The sequence below is a fragment of the Pelobates fuscus genome, chromosome 9, assembly GCF_036172605.1.
Source record: "Pelobates fuscus isolate aPelFus1 chromosome 9, aPelFus1.pri, whole genome shotgun sequence".
Lineage (NCBI taxonomy): Eukaryota > Metazoa > Chordata > Amphibia > Anura > Pelobatidae > Pelobates > Pelobates fuscus.
The window spans coordinates 15,083,711-15,108,687 of record NC_086325.1 but is presented as its reverse complement, the minus strand read 5'-3'; the positions used below and the strand labels follow the sequence as shown (position 1 = coordinate 15,108,687).

The following is a 24,977-nucleotide window of genomic DNA, read 5'->3' as shown; positions in this document are numbered from 1 at the left end:
AACGCAAAAAACACTTTATTGGACACACTACAGGTAGCTGGATAAAAATAAATAAAACATACAATCTAATCATAAAAAGTCCTCTTGGGCATGAATAAAACTTGACGAGTTTCGGCAAAAAGCCTTTTTCAAAAGTTCATCCTCCATCTTCTTTTTTGCTCGTTTAAATATCCTAAAATTGGCGCTCTTTTCGTCCATCAGGGTGTCCTTACTTCCTCCTTCCGGTTTCCGGCGTCTGGCCGCATCCTTAATTTTAACGTCCCTTGCGTATGACGTCACAACGTTATCTCCGTACTGACGTCGTGACGTATATACTAGGGGCGGGACCTTCCGCACTCAGAGTGTTTGCCCAACTCAAATATGGATTCCCAAGCGTCCAGATGGGGCAAGAAGTGAAATAGATAAACACATATAAATTCCTATATCCCACTATGAGTGGCATTACCATATCTATACAATCCATATCTAAATAAATTGTATAGATCGGGTAATGCCACTCAATATAGTGGGATATAGGAATTTATATGTGTGAGATGTAGATTTATCTATTTCACTTCTTGCCCCATCTGGGCGCGTGGGAATTCATATTTGTAATAAGGGTAACGTGTTTCTATTGTATGTATTAATGTGCTCTCACCATTCACATTTTTTGTAACACTGTATTGTTTGATTTTATGTGAATAAGTGACTCACATTGGTGATTGTAGCACCTTATTCTTAACTTTTTAACCTTAATCTTTTTTAATATCCACTATTATTTAAACCTCATTTAATGCTACATCCCCAGACTTTTGTTATTTTGTATCTATGTTTCTGCCATACCCATATCCCCTCCATTCCTTCCTTGTGCCCACCATGTGTTTGGTTTTTTTTTTTTGGGGTTTTTTTCTGTGGTCCCCCTCCCTGTGGCTTTTTTTTGGCTGCCTCAGGTCTCCTTCCAATCAGTGAGTAGAGGAGGGGATCGGAGGGGAGAGTTGACGGCTGCTAGGATCTATCTCAGCCTGTGTGTCATCTCTCTGCACAGGGAGAGGGGAGCCGAGCAGCCTCTCTCTCTCCCCCTCCGACCGCACGGATTACAGTTTAGGGAAGCCTCGGGGATCGCGACGAGGACACCCGCCGCGCCATGGCTGACGGAGGGGAGAGCGAGGATGAAATCCAGTTCCTCAGAACGGTGAGTGACGCTGTTTGACCAACTACGTGCCTGGCAGATGGGGGGAGGAGGGGGCCCTACAAAAAGATTGGGGTGGCTTTGCTAAATACCATAAAAAAAATAAAAACTTTTTAACCCCTTCAGGAGCAGGGTTAGGGCCATGCCTTATCGGAAAGTCCTGACTTGTCATCGAGCATTAAGTGGTTAAGGTCCTTGTGACAGTCAGGTCTAGGGATGTGGGGATGTTAGGGGGTGTCTGATCAGTGGGACTGGCATTGCGGTCCATGCTAACGGTGCTGCTGCCCGGTTTGGTCACTCTGGGGACAGACACCTGTTGCCTCTCATCTTCCTGGGGGGTGGGGTACAGGGAATGCGACACTGACAGTGACCAAAACGGACTAGCAGTCAGCGTGTGAAAGCCATTAACAGGGGGAGGGGCAGCAGTGACATGGTTAATGCTGACAGGGAATCAAACACCATTAGAGTGCAAGCTCTATGACCCACTGATGAAAAACTGTTTCAGAACTTTCAAATAAATTTAGAAATGTGTGTGTGTGTGTGTGTGTGTATGTATATGTATATATATATATATATGTATATGTATATATATATATATATATATATATCCCACAGTGATCCTTTCTGTATAACCGACCTACACAGCTATCTATTACTCTCTTTCTGCATGGCACACAAATATATTTTACTGACCATCTCTGTATATCCTACACAGCTATCTCTCACGTCTCTGTATAACACACCCCTATCTCTCACCTCTCTGTATAACACACAGCTATCTCTCACCTCTCCATAACACACTGCTATCTCTCACCTCTCTGTATAACACACTACTTTTTTTGCGAGCAAGTGGTGACTGTCTGGAGGTAGTAAGCATTTCCTTCCTCCATAAAACACTCCTCCTCCTATTACTCCATATAACCCTTCATATAACTCCTCCCATTACTCCATATAACCTCCCTATAACTCCTCCTATTACTCCATATAATCCTCACTATTACTCCTCCAATTACTCCATATAACCCTTCATATAACTCCTCCCATTACTCCATATAACTCCTTCTATTACTCCATATAACCCTTCCTATAACCCCTCCTATTACTCCATATAACCCTCCCTATAACCCCTCCTGTTACTCCATATACCCTCCCTATAACCCCTCATATTATTCCATATAACCCTCCCTATAACTCCTCCTATTACTCCATATAACATCTCCCTATAACCCCTCATATTATTCCATATAACCCTTCATATAACTCCTCCTATTACTCCCTATAACCCCTCCTATTACTCCATATAACCCTTCCTATAACTCCTCCTATTATTCCATATAACCTCCCTATAACTACTCCTATTACTCCATATAACCCTTCCTATAACTCCTTCTATTACTCCATATAACCCTCCCTATAACTCCTCCTATTACTTTATATAAACCTCCCTATAACCAGTGGTGTATCCTGGTTTTGTGCTGCCCTAGGCAGGACAAAACTCAGGCGCCCCCCTCCTGCCCGCGCCACCCCCATCCAACCCTTCCCCGGGCCCCCACCACCCCCACCCTTCCCGCCCCGCCTTCTAAATACACACACACACACATTCACTTACAGATACGCATACACTAGCTAACAGAAACACACACTCGCTAACAGAAACACACACACACACTTACAGACACACACTCACTAGCAGATACACACACACTCACACTAACAGACACACACACACGCACTAACAGACATACACACTAACAGACATACATACACACACACTAACAGACATACACAGACACACTAACAGACATTCACACACACACACTAACAGACATACACACACACACACTAACAGACATACACACACACACACTAACAGACATACACACACACACTAACAGACATACACACACACACTAACAGACATACACAGACACACTAACAGACAGACACACACACACTAACAGACATACACAGACACACTGACAGACATACACAGACACACTGACAGACATACACAGACATTCACACACACACACATACTCACTCACTCACATATTTAACACATTTTTATTTTTATTTTAAATTTACCCCCCCAGCCTCCTTACCTTTGGGAATGCTGGGGGGGTCCTATTTCTCCCTGGTGGTCCAGTGGCTGCTGGGCAGTGCGTGTGGGCGGGCGGCCGGCGAGGGAGCACTTCCTCTGAGCTGTCTGCTCAGCTCCCTCGCGCGCCGCACAGTGAGGCTGGGAGGCGGAGCCGGAATATGACGTCATATTCCGGCTCCCAGCCTCACTGTGCGGCGCGCGAGGGAGCTGAGCAGACCGCTCAGAGGAAGTGCTCCCTCGCCAGCCGCCCGCACGCACTGCCCAGCAGACCGCCCAGACGGCATGTCAGTTAGCCGCGAGGCTAACAAGGCATTTGCCCTGGGCGTTTGGGGGCGGCTTTTTTTGCCGCCCCCTGGAAAATGCCGCCCAAGGCAAATGCCTTGTTTGCCTCGCGGCTAATACGCCCCTGCCTATAACTCCTCCTATTATTCCATATAACCCTTCATATAACTCCTTCTATTACTCCATATAACCCTCCCTATAACTCCATATAACCCCTTCATATTACTCCATTAACTATAACTATTATTCCATATAAATCTCTCTAAAGACCTTTTTCCACTTTGTTTATGTTTTAAGATATTTTTTCTAATTTTGTGTGTTTTGGTTAATTTTCCAGTGTATTTGTTGTTTTTTTACTGTTAAATACCATGTATCCTGAATTTGGGATATTACGCTGTGACCAACCCCCAGCACTATTAGGAGAGGTAGAAATGTGTTTGACTTGGTTTATAAAAAGCCTAAATACCTTAGAGACAGCTGACAGGACGCGTCCTAAATTACAAGGTTTGAGCAGAAGTGAGCCATGAATTTTAAGCTGATTGTAAACATCCATATAGATACAATAATGCCACCTAATCTAATATACCGCATCTATTCCAATATATAATACACCAACTAACCTTTATATACCGCACATATCCCTGTATATAACACACCAACTAACCTTTATATACCGCACATATCCCTGTATATAACACACCAACTAACCTTTATATACCGCACATATCCTTGTATATAACACACCAACTAACCTTATATACAGCACATATCCCTGTATATAACACACCAACTAACCTTTATATACCGCACCTATCCGTATATATAACACACCAACTAACCTTTATATACCGCACATATCCCTGTATATAACACACCAACTAACCTTTATATACCGCACATATCCCTGTATATAACATACCAACTAACCTTTATATACCGCACATATCCCTGTATATAACACACCAACTAACCTTTATATACCGCACATATCCCTGTATATAACACACCAACTAACCTTTATATACCGCACCTATCCCTCTATATAACATACCAACTAACCTTTATATACCGCACATATCCCTGTATATAACACACCAACTAACCTTTATATACCGCACCTATCCCTCTATATAACATACCAACTAACCTTTATATACCGCACATATCCCTGTATATAACACACCAACTAACCTTTTATATACCGCACCTATCCCTCTACATAACATACCAACTAACCTTTATATACCGCACATATTCCTGTATATAACACACCAACTAACCTTTATATACCGCACATATCCTTGTATATAACACACCAACTAACCTTTATATACCGCACATATCCTTGTATATAACACACCAACTAACCTTTATATACCGCACATATCCCTGTATATAACACACCAACTAACCTTTATATACCGCACATATCCGTATATATAACACACCAACTAACCTTTATATACCGCACATATCCCTGTATATAACATACCAACTAACCTTTATATACCGCACATATCGCTGTATATAACATACCAACTAACCTTTATATACCGCACATATCCGTGTATATATAACACACCAACTAACCTTTATATACCGCACATATCCCTGTATATAACACACCAACTAACCTTTATATACCGCACATATCCCTGTATATAACACACCAACTAACCTTTATATACCGCACATATCCCTGTATATAACATACCAACTAACCTTTATATACTGCACATATCCGTATATATAACACACCAACTAACCTTTATATACCGCACCTATCCCTCTATATAACATACCAACTAACCTTTATATACCGCACATATTGCTGTACGTAACACACCAACTAACCTTTATATACCGCACATATCCCAATATATAACATACCAACTAACCTTATATACAGCACATATCCCTGTATACAACACACCACCTAACCTTTATATACCGCACATATCCCTGTATATAACACACCAACTAACCTTTATATACCGCACATATCCCTGTACATAACACACCAACTAACCTTTATATACCACACATATCCCTGTATATAACACACCATCTAATCTTATATAACACACCAACTAACCTTTATATACCGCACAAATCCCTGTATATAACACACCAACTAACCTTTATATACCGCACATATCCCTCTATATAACACACCAACTAACCTTTATATACCGCACATATCCCTGTATATAACACACCAACTAACCTTTATACCGCACATATCCCTGTATATAACACACCACCTAATCTAATATACCACACCTATCCCTCTAGATCAGTGGTTCACAACTTTTTTTACTTGCGTACCGCTTGGCAGCCCATTTCCATAAATTGTACTCCCCCCATTAGCAAAATGTTTGTTAGTAATAGAGTTGCAGTTATTTAAAATGTCTAAGTTTTTTTTCTCTGTCCCATATCCCCATTTTCTCTGCCCCATGCTCTCTCTGCTTATCCTCTGACCCAGGCTCCCCCTGCTACTCCTCTGCCCCCGACACACAAATTGTCACACATGCAGACACATAAACAAACACTGACACACATGCAGATACAGATGTACAGACACGATGTACAAACATACAGATAAAAACACTGACATACAGACACACAAAAACATACATACAGATACACACAATGACACAAAAATACATACCCTGACACACATGCAGATACAGTGAAACACAGATACATACACTGACACACATGCAGATACACAGACACGAAGATACAGACTGATACATTCAATGACACACATACATACTCTGACACACAAACAGATACCCATACAGATACATACATTGTATGTGTGTAAGGGTATGTATCTATGTGTCAGTGTCTGCATCTGTATCTGCATGTGTGTCAGTGTGGGTATCTGTGTCTGTGTATGTGTCAGGGTATGTATAAGTGTGTCATTATGTGTGTCAGTATATGTATCTATGGGTCTGTGTGTCAGGGTGTGTATCTTTAAGTGTAATATAGCAGGAATGTGGAACTGCACTCAAACCCATTTGAAATGTATCCAGGTGCACCAGACCAGCCCCAATACCAGGAACCAAGTATTTAAAGGGACACTCCAGGCACCCAGACCACTTCTGCCCATTGGAGTGGTCTGGGTGCCAACTCCCACTACTCTTAACCCTGCTAGTGTAATTATTGCAGTTTTTTATAAACTGCAATAATTACCTTGCAGGGTAACTCCACCTCTAGTGGCTGTCTACTAAACAGCCACTAGAGGGCACGTCCTGCTTCATAGCACAGAAAACCTGTGCTAGAGTGTCGCTGGACGTCCTCATGCTGTGTGAGGGCCTCCAGTGTCGCTCAATTCCACATAGGAAAGCATTGAAAAGCATTTTAAATGCTTTCCTATGGGGAGCTCTAATGCGCATGCGCGGCATTGCCGCGCATGCGCATTAGGTTTCCCCGGCCGGTGGGCGGGATCAGTCACCCACCGGCCGACGTAATGCAGAGAAGGAGCACACCCTAACACACATGCAGATACACAGACATACATGCAGATATACACACACCCACATGCATATACACAGAGACACACACACACACTGACATACAGATACATATACTGACAAACATGCAGATACATAGACACATATATGCACACTGACACACTTAAGGATACATACCCTGACACATTCAGATACACAGATACAGACACTGACACATATCCTCACGCACAGATACTTATCCTGACACGCAGATACACATGTGGATACACAGAGTTACACACACTGACACACATGCAGATACACACCCTGACATACAGATACACACATTAACGCACACATGCAGATACAGAGATACACACACTGGCACAGACATTGTGCTGTGTGTGAGGGGTGCTCTGTGTGTGTTAGGGGTGCTGTGTGTACACATACATTTTTTTAGCCCCCCCCCCCACTATTGCTCTGTGTGTGTGTGTGTGTGTGTGTGTGTGAGGGGTGCTCTGTGTGGGGGGGGTGCTCTGTGTGGGGGGGTGCTGACTGTGTGGGGGCGTGCTGTGTTTGTGAGGGGTGCTGTGTGTGTGTGTGAGGGGTGCTGCGTGTGTGTGTGACAGGGGTGCTGCGTGTGTATGACGGGTGTTGTGTGTGTGTGTGTGACAAGGGTGCTGTGTGTGTTTGTGAGAGTGATGGGTATTGTGTGTGTGTGTGGGGGGGACAGGGGGTGCCAATATATTGGGGGTGGGGGGGAAATAGGAGTAGCTCATCAAAAAAAATTTATTCCTAAAAATAAATATATATATATATTCCACTGGTACCCTGCACACACACTTCCAAATATAGCAAAATGCCGGGTGCAATATAGCCATAGCCAAAAAATTACAGAAAATAATGAAAATAAGGCTTGCACTCACGGACTTTTATAAAGATAAAATGTTTCTTCTTTATTCCAAAATTATTAAAACATATTAGTAGTCATTAACGGTTCAGCCATCGTCCGTGGCTTTCATCAGGATCAGTTCAGCACCAATATATATATAAACTGTATGTTCCCTCTCCCCTCTTCTTACCGTTTCCCCAGGGAGAGGGGACATTGCCCTGGTGATCCGGTGGAGATGAGCAACACTACTCTGCCTGCAGCTCAACCCGCGGCAACGCTCCAAATTGCCGAACTCGCAGGAGGAACCTTTTGCCTCCCAGCTCCTCCCTCGTTCTTCTGCAGGCTGCCTGTCAGTGCCTGTGGGCCTGTGAAGGAGATCTTTGATCTCAGGGCTGGCCTTAGGCATTTGGGTGCCCTGTGCAAAAAATCTTCACAGCGCCCATTAATATTAATTCCAGATTTTGCTACTGGTCAATATGTGTGCTTTATTACTGGTCAATAAGTGTGCCATATTACTGATTGATTAGTGTGAGATAATGTTGGTCAATAATTTTGCCGTATTACTTGTAGATAAGTGTGCCGTATTATTGGTCAATGTGTGCCGTATTACTGGTCGATTATTGTGGTTTATTATTGGTCAATGTGTGCCGTATTACTGGTTGATAATTGTGGTTTATTATTGGTCAATGTGTGCCGTATTACTGGTTGATAATTGTGGTTTATTATTGGTCAATGTGTGCCGTATTACTGGTCGATATCGATAATTGTGGTTTATTATTGGCCAATGTGTGCCATATTACTGGTCGATAATTGTGGTTTATTATTGGTCAATGTGTGCCGTATTACTGGTTGATAATTGTGGTTTATTATTGGTCAATAAGTGCCGTATTACTGGTCGATTATTGTGGTTTATTATTGGTCAATGTGTGCCGTATTACTGGTCGATTATTGTGCCGTATTACTGGTCAATGTGTGCCGTATTACTGGTCGATAATTGTGGTTTATTATTGGTCAATATGTGCTGTATTACTGGTTGATAATTGTGGCTTATTATTGGTCAATGTGTGCCGTATTACTGGTTGATAATTGTGGCTTATTATTGGTCAATGTGTGCTGTATTACTGGTCCATAATTGTGGCTTATTACTGGTCGATAATTGTGGCTTATTATTGGTCAATGTGTGCCGTATTACTGGTTGATAATTGTAGTTTATTATTGGTCAATGTGTGTCGTATTACTGGTCGATATCGATAATTGTGGTTTATTATTGGCCAATGTGTGCCATATTACTGGTCGATAATTGTGGTTTATTATTGGTCAATGTGTGCCGTATTACTGGTTGATAATTGTGGTTTATTATTGGTCAATAAGTGCCGTATTACTGGTCGATTATTGTGGTTTATTATTGGTCAATGTGTGCCGTATTACTGGTCGATTATTGTGCCGTATTACTGGTCAATGTGTGCCGTATTACTGGTCGATAATTGTGGTTTATTATTGGTCAATATGTGCCGTATTACTGGTTGATAATTGTGGCTTATTATTGGTCAATGTGTGCCGTATTACTGGTTGATAATTGTGGCTTATTATTGGTCAATTTGTGCCGTATTACTGGTCGATAATTGTGGCTTATTACTGGTCGATAATTGTGGCTTATTATTGGTCAATGTGTGCCGTATTACTGGTTGATAATTGTAGCTTATTATTGGTCAATGTGTGCCGTATTACTGGTCGATTATTGTGGCTTATTATTGGTCAATGTGTGCTGTATTACTGGTCAATGTGTGCCGTATTACTGGTTGATAATTGTGGTTTATTATTGGTCAATGTGTGCTATATTACTGGTTGATCATTGTGGTTTATTATTGGTCAATGTGTGCCGTATTACTAGTTGATAATTGTGGTTTATTATTGGTCAATGTGTGCCGTAATACTGGTTGATAATTGTGGTTTATTATTGGTCAATGTGTGCCGTATTACTGGTAAATACGGTTGTGGAATTACTGTACATCATACATCTCCCTGACACTGCGCTTTTGGCTCCATTTATAACAATTCCTGGGTGGAGTTATTGATGACCTGAATACTGAACTTCGTGCCCATAAACCTCTGCTGGGAAGGGGCTTTTGGCCGATATACTCTGTGAAGGTTAAAGCCACTTCCTGGCATGAGATACGTTCAGCGAACAAACTGCAAATTGTCATCCAATAAACCATCTTCACGGCAGCTTGTATTTTCATTTATTATTTTGTCATTTCTTTTTTCCCCACTATTGGTGCAATATCTAAACAATACATTGAATAATAGGGGTTCCTGGCTTGACTCCTCTATTTGTAATCCTTTTTAAGGTTTGGGGTGCACTGCTACTTGTTTTGAGCAGTAATTTCATTTTTAATTATTGGTCGTTGAGATAACATCTTGAGTATTCCCCAAAGTATTAATCATGCTTTTTAAATCTGTTTTTTTTTTGGGGGGGGGGGGGGGGGGAGGGGCTTAGAGTGGGTGGGTAAGGGTCCTTGAGAATAATGTGCCTACATTATTTTTATTATTCGTTTTTAAAGCGTTAACATGTTCCCCAGCCTGAGATATATATCTGTCCTCTTAACCCTGCGAGATATATATCTGGGGGGATTAACAAAGTGTTCGGATTAAATTAAATTAAGTGTTAGGATTAAATTAACAAAGTGTTAGGATTAGAAAAATGGAGCAAACGCAGCGTGGTGGGCTGTCCGCAATCCGCATGGGATATCATCTGACGCATCATATTTCATGTAAGTAAATACGGTATATACTGCGAGTGTCCCAGGTAACGTCTCTAGAAATAGCACACGACAAACAGGAGGACAGACATTTGTTATTTCGACTGTAGCCCTGACTGTATATAATTAATAAGGAATGTTGGGGTCTCATCTTATCCCATTAATCCCTGTCTAGAAGAGGTTTGTGGAAGTCACCCTCCTGCTGCAGGTCACTCATCTGATTTAATGTGAGGAACTGCTCAGGAAGCTGAGAGCAGCCATACTGCGGCAAGCATGACGTGGACACGTTTATAAAGATATTGCAGAAGTTACAAACTCTCCACTTCATGTTCTTAGTGGCAGTTAGCAGGCCAGACCATGGGTGCAGGGAAAGTTCCACTCGAAAAGAATTTGACAAACCATTGGAGTACCCTTCTAGCACCATAACCACGGCAAACAGCTGTATCAATACAGCAAGCTGTAATACTGCAAAAAGTAGTCACCATAAGCTTTAATAACGCAATACTGTGTAATAAGACAATGAGCTGTAATATTACAATGAGCTGTTATATTACACTAAGCTGTAATATTACACTGAGCTGTAATAATACACTGAGCTGTAATAACACCATAAACTGTGCTAATACACTGAGCTGTCATAATACAATAAGCTGTCATAATACACTGAGCTGTCATAATACAATGAGCTGTAATAATACAATAAGCTTTAATCATAAAATAGGCTGTTAAAATGCAATGAACTATAATGGTATAATGAATAGAGAATTTATAGTGTTGGGCTGTATATTACAGTAATATAATGCTACTTGGGGAATATTTAGATATTTTAATAAACCATGATGCACCCTTAAAAGGCACCCCCACCTGTTGTCCCCCCCCCCCCGCCCCTCCACCCCCCCCCCCCCCCGTAGTACACATTTTATTATCTTATTATATGACATTTATTAATAGTTAGTGTCTTAGTGCTAGGGCCAGGGGTGGTATACCTCTCCGATTCTATTGAATAAACTTTGATATTTACATATACCTTGTGTTAGCCTTTCTGTTTTCTTTTATAATGATATAAAAGATTTAGCAAATAACTTAATCCAGTAAGTACAGACGAGGCACGGCCAGGGCACACATGGTTTCATGTCTCCCCTGACTCATACTGACTCATCCGTACACTACCTGGGCATATCCTGTAATATGGTGTAATGACACAAAAAGCTGAAAATAGGAAAATAATCTGCAGTAATATAACACAATTTAATGATAAGATGTGATGATACAATAGTGGTTAAGGTGCTTAGAGTGTCCATTTATGTTTATATTAAGTTTTTTTTGTTGGGTCAGTGTCCTGTACTCAGTGTTTGTGTTCTGTGCCCGTGTGTTTCTGTACTCGGTTGTATGTCAGTGTGTTTCTGTATCCTTTGGTTGTGTGTCAGTGTGTTTTCTGCACTCAGTGGTTGTGTGTCAGTGTGTTTCTGCTCTCGGTGGTTGTGTTATGTGTCAGTGTGTTTGTGTACCCAATGGTTGTGTTCTGTGTCAGTGTGTTTCTTCTCTTGGTGGTTGTGTTTTGTGCTGGTGTGTTTCTGTACCCAGTGGTTGTTTTGTGTGTCAGTGTGGGTGTTAAAGTGTGCTGATGAGTGTTGTATACATGCCTTGCAAACTATTGGAATTTAGATTATCTGCTTAGTTCAGGTCAAAGTTAAACCCTAACAGGTGCAAAACAAAAATATCCCATGTTCATTCCCAGACCACAGAGACGTAGAAAGGAGAGAACAGCCTTATACCCAGATCAGCTACATGTATTACTGTCACTATAGCGAAAACCTTAACACACAAATCCTCTATAAAACCCTCCCTATGACTCCATAAAACCCTCCCCAAAACTTGCCCTATAACTCCATATAACTCTCACTATAACTCCTCCTATTACTCCATATAACTCTCACTATAATCCCTCTCATTGCTATCTATAACTCTTCCCTATAACGCCTCTCATTACCCCATATAATTGTAACGGCACCCCCAGACATAAAAGGGTTAAACAGCCGTTTAGTAGATCTTCCCCTTCCAGAGACACAGGCACAGCTACTGCAGAACACCAAACTCCCGAACTGGATACAAAATAGCACTCCAACTCCCGAACTGGAACCTCACGAATAGCTGCTAGCAGACGAACAGGAAAAGCATCCAAGTGGTTTACACTCCTGGCAATCAGTCTCTATCAGCATACAGTAAATCCCCCCCAAGAACGAGACAAAGCTCCGTGTTGAGGGTCAAGCAGTGGTCAGCCTGTACTGGCACATAATCCAATTATCTCCAAGGACAGAGGCAAAACTCCATTGAACACATGGCAGCAAAAGACAATAAAATACATAAAAATATATAACTGTGCAGCCATTGTATAAAACGGGTACATTCAACATATCCCCAGATAGCTCAGATCTGAGTGCACAGTATTACTGAATGGCGCTCAGATCACACACATACAGTTCAATTGCCATGTAGCCAAAGTCTTTCCCATAGTCTTTCATTATACGAATGGGCTCCATGGCAAAGCTATCTGGGGTAACACCACTCAAACAGGGCAAGCACCAAATGACCCGGCTTTCGTGTCTTTGCAGGGGAAAATCAAGCGTTTCAACATGGGGCCATAGTCTAAAGGCAGCAGGCGGGCAACCAGGCTCCTCCAATGCACAGTGGCGAGATTGGTCTCGTCACAATAATCATCACTATAACTCAATATAACCTCCTATAACTCCTCCTATGAATACATATAACCCTCCTGTTACTCAGTATAACCCTCCCTATAACTCCTCATATTACTCCTTATAACCCTCCCTATAACTCCTCCTTTTACTCCATATAAGCTCCCTATAACTCCTCCTATTACTCAGTATAACCTCCATATAACCCTCCTTATAACTCCTCCTTTTACTCCATATAACCCCTCCCTATAACTCCTCCTATTACTCCATATAAGCTCCATATGACTCCTCCCATTACTCCATATAACCCCCCCTATAACTCATCCTATTACTCCATATAACCCTCCCTATAACTCCTCCTATTACTCCATATAACTCCTCCTATTACTCCATATAACTCTCCCTATAACTCCTCCTATTACTCCATCTAACTCTCCTTATAACCCCTCCTATTACTCCATATAACCCTCCATATAACCCCTCCTATTACTCCATATAACCCTCCATATAACCCCTCCTATTACTCCATATAAAGCTCCCTATAACTCCTCCTATTACTCCATATAACCCCCCCCCTATAACTCATCCTATTACTCCCTATAGCTCCTCCTATTACTCCATATAACTCTCCCTATAACTCCTCCTATTACTCCATCTAACTCTCCTTATAACCCCTCCTATTACTCCATATAACCCTCCCTCTACCTCCAATTACTCCATATAACCCTCCCTATAACTCCTCCTATTACTCCATATAATCCTCACTATAACCCCTCCTATTACTCCATATAACCCTCCCTCTACCTCCAATTACTCCATATAACCCTCCCTATAACTCCTCCTATTACTCTCTATAACCCTCCCTATAACTCCTCCTATTATACCGTAGGACCTCTCACGTTATCTTTTTGCTTGTTTTCCTGAAGGAAGATGAGGTTGTCCTTCAGTGTAGCACAACATTCAAAAAGCAGCACATGAAGATGTGTATGGGAGCTGAAGGCTTTGGAAATCGTCTTTGTTTCCTAGAATCTACATCTAATGCTCAGGTGAGAAATGTATTTTATAAAAACTCTCACCCCATTTTCTACTTCCTGTCTGCCTCGGTCATCTCTCTGATTTCTCTTTAACATCTCTTTCGTCTTTCGTAGAATGTTCCTCCAGATCTTGCCATCTGCTGCTTCGTTCTGGAGCAGTCTCTCTCAGTCCGGGCCTTGCAGGAGATGTTGGCGAATACGGTGGAGATTGGGGGTGATGTGAGTAATCAAAGTGTTAAAGTATTGTCCTCCTTCTGTCCAACCATCCATGTCTGCATTCACCTGAACGTTTCCTCTCCTATTAAGTCATATCCAGAATTCATGTTTTTTTTTCCAGGTTTTATATATTTGGTTTTTTTAATAACTGACATTATTTAGGTCCCTATTGTGTCCCGGTGCTGATATGTGTTTATTGGTTTCAAACTTTTACATTTTATTTTGTTATCAGTCCAAGACTCTCTTTCTTTGCAGATCATTTTTTTTGTTTGGACATGTTTAGAGGCAGTTTGGGTATGAGAGATGTCTATGTCTTTGCAGTTTCCTTTCAGTAACAGTTTTACTGACTTATGTAAATGTTTCAGAACCTTAGATGTTACTTCCCACCTTGTTTTGGGGAAATCCTTAGCATATTTTCTAAAACAACCAAGGACCAAAGAGGCAAAACGTGTGTCTCCAACCAATCATTCAGAAATTGTTTCTTCCAAGTCACTTCATGTTTTCGTACGATAAGCTAGATTAGGTGGACTCGCCTCGGAGATCTCACTGTGACCTTTAACATCTTTTGTGTTTTGTTTTGGCTTTCTCTTTCTGTCTTCGCGCTAGGTGCCCAATTTGGATAAATGGGTATGTTCTGTGGCCTTGCTCTTCTACCTCTTGTTGCTCCCCTAAACCCTTATCTCATAGAGCTGAAACTCCATCTCTCGGCTGGCAGAACCTGCCAAGAATATTGTGTTCTCTCTACTTCTCACCTGTTTAAGGAAAGATGCAAAATTCCATTTGAGTCACAAAAAAAAAAAAGACCGACTTCGTTCGGTGGTTTTAAGCTTTCTAGGTTCAAAAGCAGCTCAGCGTCTAGTTTCTGTAAAGACTCATTTGGCCCTCCCAAAGTTTAAAAGGATATCTTATTTCTCTGAAATTAACACCACTCAATAAAGCATTGAAACCCACCCATAATTTCTGTCAACCTTTTTTCATTACAGCACAATCTAGTTCAGACAAGGCACAGTCAGGGCACACAATGCAAATGAAGAGTACAAATAGAAACATATTGTATGTATTACTACATTTAATTTTTATTTTACGCTTCACAAATACAGATTTGTTAAATATAGGGATTAGTAAGTATAGCAGTTGAAATCCTGGGAAGACAGTTCTCCTTTAACAATGAGACACCGTGTTTATCGAACGCAATTCAAGTCAATGGGGGTTACTCACCAAAAAGATTCAAATGAATCAATTGAGGACTCCATTTGATATGTTTGGATCTGATTTTCAAATGAGTTAATATTTTGGAAAATATTGTTATAATGTGATATTTTTTTGATATGTTGATTTGTTTGTATATGATATATTTTTTTTTTGATATTTCAAAAAAATACAAATAATTTTTAAAGTTTAGCCCAAAATTGGGCTATTGAGGCCAAAGTATGAGAAAACACCCTTACCCCAGGAGATTTTGGTAATCTGGTTTCATGTTGGTAATAGTATGAAGATAGCTTAGAAACCAACCCTTGCAAGCGTTTTAGTGACTTTTGTCGCCATGATTCTCCAGGGCTCAGATGACATAACAGCTGCCCGAGACTTGCGCTGGAAATAGCCCGTGCCATGATATTTTACTGCAAGCTGCCCTGTGAAATGAGAGATGGGCTCTCATGTACAGTAATATTTAAATATGTGCCTTTATCTAATATACTATATAATATGGTTTTATTTCTGGTACAGTTCTTGACCATTGAGCTTACAGTCTAAATTTGGTGGCACTAGTTTTTAATTCCTTTTTAGTGACTTGTTAATAACTTTTACCACTTGAGAAAGTGCCCACCATGGGTTACATCCTAACTACAAGGAAACTTTAATTTGTGTCCCATCAGTTATGGCCTACTTGTCCCCATGTACTGGTTACCTCTCGTTCGTATCTGGCTGTGACTTCATGCTGGACGAGAGATGTGGTTTTCAGCTGCGAAAATCTCCCTCCACCCCAACCCTCCCAACTCCCACTGGTGTCCTTGCTCTGCAGCCTGTTTGTTTTCTAAATGTTGAACTTCCATCTCACAAAAACTAGATCTTCTTCTCCTCCATTGACTTATCTCTTTATTTTTTGAGTACTTTTTCCATCCCTTTCTCTCCTTTACCCATCGCATGGTGCAACAAATCCTTTGTTCTAACAGGCATTCAGGGACTGAAGAACATGGAAATGCAAAACGTGGAAACTGTGGATAACGACATCTAAATTTAGAGGGGTCCTGATCTGGGTGGGGTTGGCAAATGTTGGGTGATGCAGCACTCCTCATTGTTCTCAGCAACAGCACTAGGGCTCTTTTGTTGCATATTAACTATAAAAACACAGTATTTGTGGATATCCCAAATTCCAGCAAGACACCATTCGTGGTCATTGTGGCCAGGTATGGTACCCTACAGTGCAATGTGAATTTGAGGGGTTAAAATATATCAATATATATATATGTTAAGCCCAGAGCTGGTCTGAACTCGACAACCAGTGACTTCTAGATGTATGTTTCCTCTAAGCATTTTCCTATGGTTGATGTATTCCTATCTTCGCTGAGGGGAACAATGAGGCTTGCTTCATCTGACTGAGTGGACGCGGTTATCCATGAGATAGATGTGCAGTCAGTCTTTGGTCCTGGATGATTTAACATGTACTTTGAGAGATGCATGTAAACTACATGACTTGGAAACAATCTAACATGGATAAACGAGACTGTAATTATGAAAATGCAGATGGGCAGTCCTAGGTGGCCTCCTACACATGTTCTTATCTCCATTGGCGGGGAGAGGGGCTTGTCAGTAAAATACTTACTCCAGGTATGGTGTTACATGGGGACAGGAGCACTATAGAGCCATAATGACTCTTTTTTTATCTACTTTCTCCAGTCATCACAGGGAGGGGGACATCGGACGTTGCTATATGGTCACGCCATCCTACTGCGGCACTGTCACAGTGACATGGTAAGGAAATACTATCAGAAGGAAACGAGCAGAAATATAGTTTTGAAATTAAACCTCTCCCCCGTGTGTGTGTTTTTGTTTTAGATTAATTTAAAGTATATTGCTGGGTGTGGGCAATAATATCCCACATCCTCTCACCTAGGAAATAAATGTGTTATTTTTTTCTGCATGTGCCTTCCTGAGCCCTTCTTAGTGACACAAAGTAAAAAATAACTCTGAAACAGGAACAGAACTTTAACCTAATTGAACATTTAAATATTTTCATATTTTATGATTTTCTTTCATAAAATCTCATTCCTTTACACACACTGTAACATTTAATGATGTTTATTCCTCTATGTAGTATCTCTGCTGTCTCACCACATCTCGATCTCTAACGGATAAGTTGGCGTTTGATGTTGGGCTTCAAGAGGATGCCTCAGGTAGGACTCAGAAGACTGTTAATGGATAAACAAGCTCAGATAAGAGTGGAGCAGTGTATCCCAAAGCAAAGTGAATAGACTACGAAAAAAAAGAGATGGTTGTGATTATACTTATTGGTCAGTAGATGGCCCCAGATCAACGTATCTCACAGCATATATGTAAAATATATATATATAAACACAGATAATCGTGCAGACTGCTAGATTAAATATACATTCAGAACATCATTTGTTTAATATACAGAGATTCCCATAAACGTACCCATATTTTTGGGCTAAGGAAATCTAAGTTATAATTATCAGTAAAATACTATGGAATAACAACCCAAATATTATTTCCTGCAAAGTGCAGATAAGTTTATTCCATTAGAATCAGTGATATAAAAAGCGAACACATTGTATCTTACAAAAGAGCGTGGTGAGTAGGCTCGGCATACGCCGTTACTCACTGCCAGGCTTATTCAAAGTACATCTAGTGGTGGTGCTCGAGTGGCTGGCTCAAGGTAGCTTGTGTGCCCGGGACGCAGTGATCCGGTTTCACTCTAACACGAGCAGCGTTGGTGTAGTTCTTTCTGAGCTGTCTGCAGACTCCGCCCCCACGTATGACGTCAATGTGTTTCGCCGGTTTACCCGGCTTCCTCGGGACGTGATGCTTTCAGCGCCATCTTGGAGAAGGGTATTTAAAGGTCTGGATGGGTGTGTTCCTTGTTGCTGATAGGTACAGCAATCGGACCTTAATTTGCATACTCCGTTACGATCTTTGATCGGTTATAGGTGGCAATGAAGTCCTTATTTATAAAAAGTCTTTGTATTTTGCAGTGCACAATACATATATAACATAAACATTTGAAATATACATAATTACAAGTTCTATAAAAAAAAAAAAAAACACATACATTTAAACTCCTTAATAAAGCTAAACACATACATTTATGGAGAACAATTTTTAATTCCTATTATAAAAGAAAGAAAATAAATAAAAATAAGTGTTATATAATGACATACATCATTAAGTTAAATGAAGCTCACCTTTGGTAAGTCATGCAACTTGATAGTATAACTAGGTGCATACTCAATAATTTGACATATTATAGTTACATAGTTACATAGCTGAAAAGAGACTTGCGTTTATCAAGTTCAGCCTTCCTCACATTTGTTTTTTGCTGTTGATCCAAAAGAAGGCAAAAAACCCCAGTCTGAAGCGCTTCCAATTTTGCAACAAACTAGGAAACAATTCCTTCATGACCCTAAAATGGCGGTCAGATATCGCCTTGGATCAAGCAGCTATTACCCCACTAATTAGAAATTATATCCCTCCCTGTATGTTAAGTATTTATCCAATTGCTGTTTAAAAACTGTAAAAAAAAAAAAAAAGTCACAAACCCAGCTCCTAACACTACTGAGGAGACTGAGAGACACTACCACACAGCACTTTATCTCCCCAACCCCAACCATGCAAACCGCCATAGACCAAACACAACAATTGATTGAGTGGCACTTAAGCAAAACCATGTACATGCAACAGAAACTTAGGACAAGAGAATATGCCCAGGGCAACAAAGCGGGGAAACTGCTGACGTCCAGGATTAGACAGCAACAGCGGGGCCAAAAAATCTCTTATCTACTGCAAACAGATGACATGGAAATATATAACCCACAACACATAGCTGACGAACTAGCAAAATACTATTCTACACTATATAATCTTAAACACGACACAACAGTACACCAGCTGACAGAAGTAGACGTTGGCGACTTTCTATCACAGATGCAACTCCCAACTCTCTCCCCATGCCAACACCAAACACTTCAGACCCCCATTACAGTAGATGAAATTGTTTCAGCGATTGAGGCACTACCACTCGGCAAATCGCCAGGACCGGATGGACTCCCAAATGTATACTAAAAAAAAACTACTCCATAACGTTAGGGCAACCCTTACACAAAGCGTCCCAGGCAATGATAAGAACTGGAAACCCACAAGAAATGCTGATGGCGCATATAGTGGCATTACCAAAACCAGGGAAACCCCCCATTAATGGCCAAAATCTCCTACCCATATCGTTACTCAAAATTTTTGCAAACATTTTCGCCAACAGACTGGCAACAATCATACCATGATAGTACACGACGACCAGGTGGGATTTGTCTGGGGCCGACAAGGACTGAACCTGATGCACTGCCTCCGAGGAGGGGGGAGCAGCGTGTTCCTGTCCCTAGATGCAGAAAAAGCATTTGATTGGCTGAACTGGTCCTTCCTCCTCTGGGTGCTGCACAAAATTTGCTTCCCGGCCCAATTCTTAGCTGTGGTGAAAACACTCTACAGCAACCTATCCGCAAGAGTTGCCACAAGCGGATTTCTCTCCCAATCCTTTGGCATAACCAACGGGTCAAGAAAGGGCTGCCCCCTGCTATACATTCTAGCGCTAGAACCACTCGCCACCCTAATCCGCAATCACCCACATATACAGGGCATACAAGTGCAACAAAAGGAATATAAACTTACACTGTTTGCCGATGATATCCTGCTCACCTTATCAAACCCTAAACTCCTTACAAACATTCACAACCACGCTGGCAGCCTATAGTAGATGCTCCTACTACAAACTAAATGTGTCCAAGACACAAGCCATGGGCCTTAACATGCCCAGCGAGAGCACGAAAGCTCTAAAATCAGAATTCAAATATGATTGGTGGACAGACCACCGTACTTACTTAGGCATCAAATTGACCCCCTTAGTAACCCAACTATTTAAGGCTAATTACATGAAGTTACAGAGACAAGTGCAAACGCTCCTCCAAGGATGGCACAAAAAAATTATCTCATGGCCTGGCCGGGTGGCCGTGGTAAAAATAGTTATACTCCCCAAATATCAATACCTATTCAGGACCCTGCCTATCCGGCTACCGTCCTCCTATTGCACAGAGAACCAACAATTACTAAACCAGTTTATCTGGGCACACAAGAAACCAAGGTTAGCCATCTCCACGATGTACAGACACCACACAAAAGGAGGTATGAATCTTCCCAACATACGACATTATTACCATGCAGCAAACATTAACCCCATTATTATAGCGCAAACCCAAGAGCGCCGCCCACAGTGGGTAGCATTAGAGTCGCAACCTCCCAAGGACATCAGTTTTTATCAATCATGTGGCTCCCGCCCCTCCTTAAGCATAAAGATGCTGCCTACTACTTCCCTGACAAAGCACATATGGGAAGCCCATAGAGCCAAACTCTGTATGACTAAAGCCTATTTGACGATCTCCACATTGCAATCACTGATTCCTGACTTCAACTCCCGTATATGGGAGAGGCACCATATAACACACATTGCACAAATAATGCAGGGAAACAATATCATACCCTTCCCAAATCTACAGCAACAGTTTAATCTGCCAAATACGTCTGAATTCGCATACTTCCAACTGAGGGCATGGCTACTCAAATACTATATGCCAGCAATGAAAAATGTAAATGGGCAACGGTTGTCGACCTTTGAACGGGCACTAAAATGCCAGCGAAAAAAACAATTTCAATGCTATACAATAGTCTAAACGAAGGAGCAAACTGTAAAAATCTACCCTTTGTACAAAGCTGGGAACGGGACTTACACCTCAACCTTCCCGACTTAGCATGGGAGAAGCTATTCTCTGCTCACAAAAAACTGACGCTGTGCTCCTCCCATATAGCATTAACCAAAAATTTTTTGTAAAGATGGTACCTGATGCCGACAAGATTACACCAAATGCACCCCACAGTATCTGACCGCTGCTGGAGGTGCCAAGATGCTAAAGGAGATATGCTCCACATTTGGTGGAGCTGTCCACGGCTATCCAAATATTGGAAAGATGTAACGGGCCTACTGGCATCAGCAACTGGCATGAAACTCCCGGGGACCTACCTCCTACACAAATACCCCCCCAAAATAGGGGCGACTATGGCATATCTTACTTGTCACATTACCATAGCTGCATTGACATTACTAAGTAGGAGATTGTAACGGACCGTTTTGCTCACCAGAGGTTAAAAACCATTTAGGCGATATTCCCCTTTCCAGATGCACAGGCAGCTACTGTAAACACCAATCTCCCGAACTGCAAACTACACGAATCCTGGAAACAGCTGAACAGGAAAAAACATACGAAAGGTTTACACTCCTGGCAGTCAGCATACAATCCAATTCCCCCAATAACGAGACGACACTTCATTTGGAGGGTTAAGCAGAATCTTACTGTCCTGGCACATACAGTCTCTTTTATTCACAATACACAAACACAGTACAGCCCACAGGGTATTACAGAACAACCAATCAATCCGTACAATACACACAGACACTCCCACACAACATCCTCCCCTCTGCCTGTGATATGATTACTGAACACAATGGGTAATCTCATTATCACAGGCAGAGGAATACAGTTTTTACGCAATATTTATAACTTCTAAAATATACATGTCACAAACATACATTTTCATAATCACCATGCGAGAAATAAAGACATACTCAAAAATCAGGGCAATCAGTTTAGGGGTTAAAAAGTTAGATTGAAGTCCTTTAGGACCGACCGCAAGCACATTTTCCTGCCCAAAACAGTTCCATAGATTTGGACTGTGAGGTCGGTCTATTTCAGGCTGAAAAAATAAGTCCCATTCAACGAGCGTTCGAATCTTCGAACGGGACTTAGTCTCTGCGGCTGCAAAATCATTGTGGGAGAAGGTAAGGCTCAGCGGTGTTCGCGGAACTGTGTAGCCAATTTCAGTTCCATGAATTTGGCTACACATACCCCTGACCACATGGAATGAACCAAGATGGCCACCGCCACGTGTTCGTTTTTCGAATGGCGGCCACTTCGACTACTTCGGCACTTCGACGGCATTCGAAGTGCCAATTTAAAAGTACAAACCCTTTCTCTGGGAGTTAAAGGGCCAGCAGCACAACAAAAATCCATTATGCCCAAATCTGCTATTTCAAGGGCCAAAACCTCCCATGGACCATAATCACAGGGCAAGAGGCTGGCAAGCAGTCCTCTCCAGACACAAGTGGCGGGGCTGGTTCCGCCACAGAGATGGCGCACCAAGGATGTCCCAACAATACAGGATTGCATCCAATTAATAGAGCAAAACAAAACTTATGAATGCGCTGCAAGACAAGCGGCCATCCAAAAAAACGAAATATGGAAGATAGCCTGGGAGCGCTGGAATAAGGCCAGGGAGAGCCTAAAAACGCACACAAAAGTCCCCAAGCCCATGAAGAGTCAACAGCCGTGCTCATGTAAGTGTTCATGTGAGCGTTCATATGAACACCCAGTGTATACCGTGTAGATACCCATGCAAATGATTAACACACCAAAGTTATTATGCTAATGATATAACTAGTAACTAAAGTACCTATTAGAATCAAGGTAAAAAAGGAATACACTACGCATACTTGCGCCACATCAGTGGCTACAGATTACCTAAGGATGGATAGCTATCCCCCATGGAATTGTTGCCCCCCTTCCTATTTCCCCCCCTTCACTGTTTGTTCTATGGAAAAAACTTTGCAGCGCGTGCTGACACCAACGAGTGAAAATGATGTACCCCACATATATCTAAGTTTAATGTAACAATGCAACAGAAAGCGATGATATGTTTTTCACTATCTTTATATATGTAATTTGCATTACATTATATATGTAACCTTACTGTAATATGTCATGCATGCCTGCGAATAAAAACTATTCAAATAAAAAAAAAATCTGTATGGACTCTGATAAAACCACCTCTTCAGGCAGAGTATTCCATATCCTTATTGCTCTTACTGTAAAAAAAAAAAAACCTTTTCTTTGCCTTAGATGAAATCTCCTTTCTTCCAGCCTAAATGCGTGACCTCGTGTCCTATGTATAGCCCTGTTTATGAATAGATTTCCAAATAATGGTTTGTACTGGCCCCGAATATATTTGTATAATGTTATCATATCCCTTCTGAGGTGCCGTTTTTCCAAAACTTTTTTAACCTTTCTTCGTAACTAAAATGCTCCGTTCCTTTTAGCAATTTTGTATCTCATTGTAACGGATAACCTTGCACCCCTACTGCGTTCCTCTGTTGAAGGATGCTCCTAGCGCTTCCTGAGGACTCCAAGCACTGCAGCAGACACCACGACCACCCGAACCGGAGAAGCATACAAATGCTCTCAAGCATATGAATGCTGTAAACAGCTGAACAGGAAAAGCATACAATCAGCTTACACTCCTGGCAATCAGCATACAATTCAATTCCCCCAATAACGAGACGACACTTCGTTTTGAGGTCAAGCAGAACTGACTGTACTGGCACATACAGCCTCTTTTATTTACAATCCACAAACATAGTACTGCCCACAGGGTTTTTAAATACAACCAATCAATCCGTACAATACACACAGACACTCCCACACAAAATCCTCCCCTCTGCCTGTGATATGATTACTGAACACAATGGGTAATATAATTATCACAGGCAGAGAAATGCAGTTTTATAAAACATATCACAGGGACCCCAAAACATGCAATAACCCCATAAAACCATGTGCCTCTGATACATGAAATGGTGGCCACCCAGTAAATCCACTGTATGTCCCCAGATGGTTCTTAAAGGGCCATCAGCAGCATAATAAAATACAATATGCCCAAATCAGTATTTAAAGGGCCAAATCTCCCAGGGGCCATAGTCAGCAGGCAGGAGGCGGGCAAACAGGCTTCTCCAATGCCCAGTGGCGAGGTTGGTTTCGCCACACTCATCTCTGCACTTTTTCTAGTGCCATGATATTCTTCTTTAGAACAGCTGCCCAAAATTGCACAGCATATTCAAGGTGTGGTCTTACCAGAGTCAAAATTAGATTTTCATCCCGAGAATTTATGCTCCTATGTATACATGACAAAACCTTACTGGCCTTAGCAACTGCAGATTGACATTGCATATTGCTGCCTAATTTGTAGTCTATAACAATT

At 41.5% G+C, this 24,977-nt stretch overlaps 1 protein-coding gene across 7 annotated transcripts in view; it reads left to right on the top strand.

Moving 5' to 3' along the window:
- Positions 1 to 979: 979 nt before the first annotated feature.
- RYR1 (ryanodine receptor 1) overlaps positions 980 to 24,977 on the top strand; it is a 150,011-nt gene continuing 126,013 nt past the window's right edge. For 4 of the 7 annotated variants that reach the window (XM_063431251.1, XM_063431247.1, XM_063431250.1 and 1 more), the window contains exons 1-6: positions 980 to 1,171; positions 14,286 to 14,405; positions 14,508 to 14,612; positions 15,216 to 15,236; positions 17,505 to 17,579; positions 17,923 to 18,001. In XM_063431251.1, coding sequence (XP_063287321.1) covers positions 1,124 to 1,171; positions 14,286 to 14,405; positions 14,508 to 14,612; positions 15,216 to 15,236; positions 17,505 to 17,579; positions 17,923 to 18,001 — 448 coding nt within the window. In that variant the 5' untranslated portion in view covers positions 980 to 1,123. The remainder of the gene's footprint in view (positions 1,172 to 14,285; positions 14,406 to 14,507; positions 14,613 to 15,215; positions 15,237 to 17,504; positions 17,580 to 17,922; positions 18,002 to 24,977) is intronic. The other 3 variants (XM_063431253.1, XM_063431252.1, XM_063431248.1) reach the window with 1 other exon arrangement.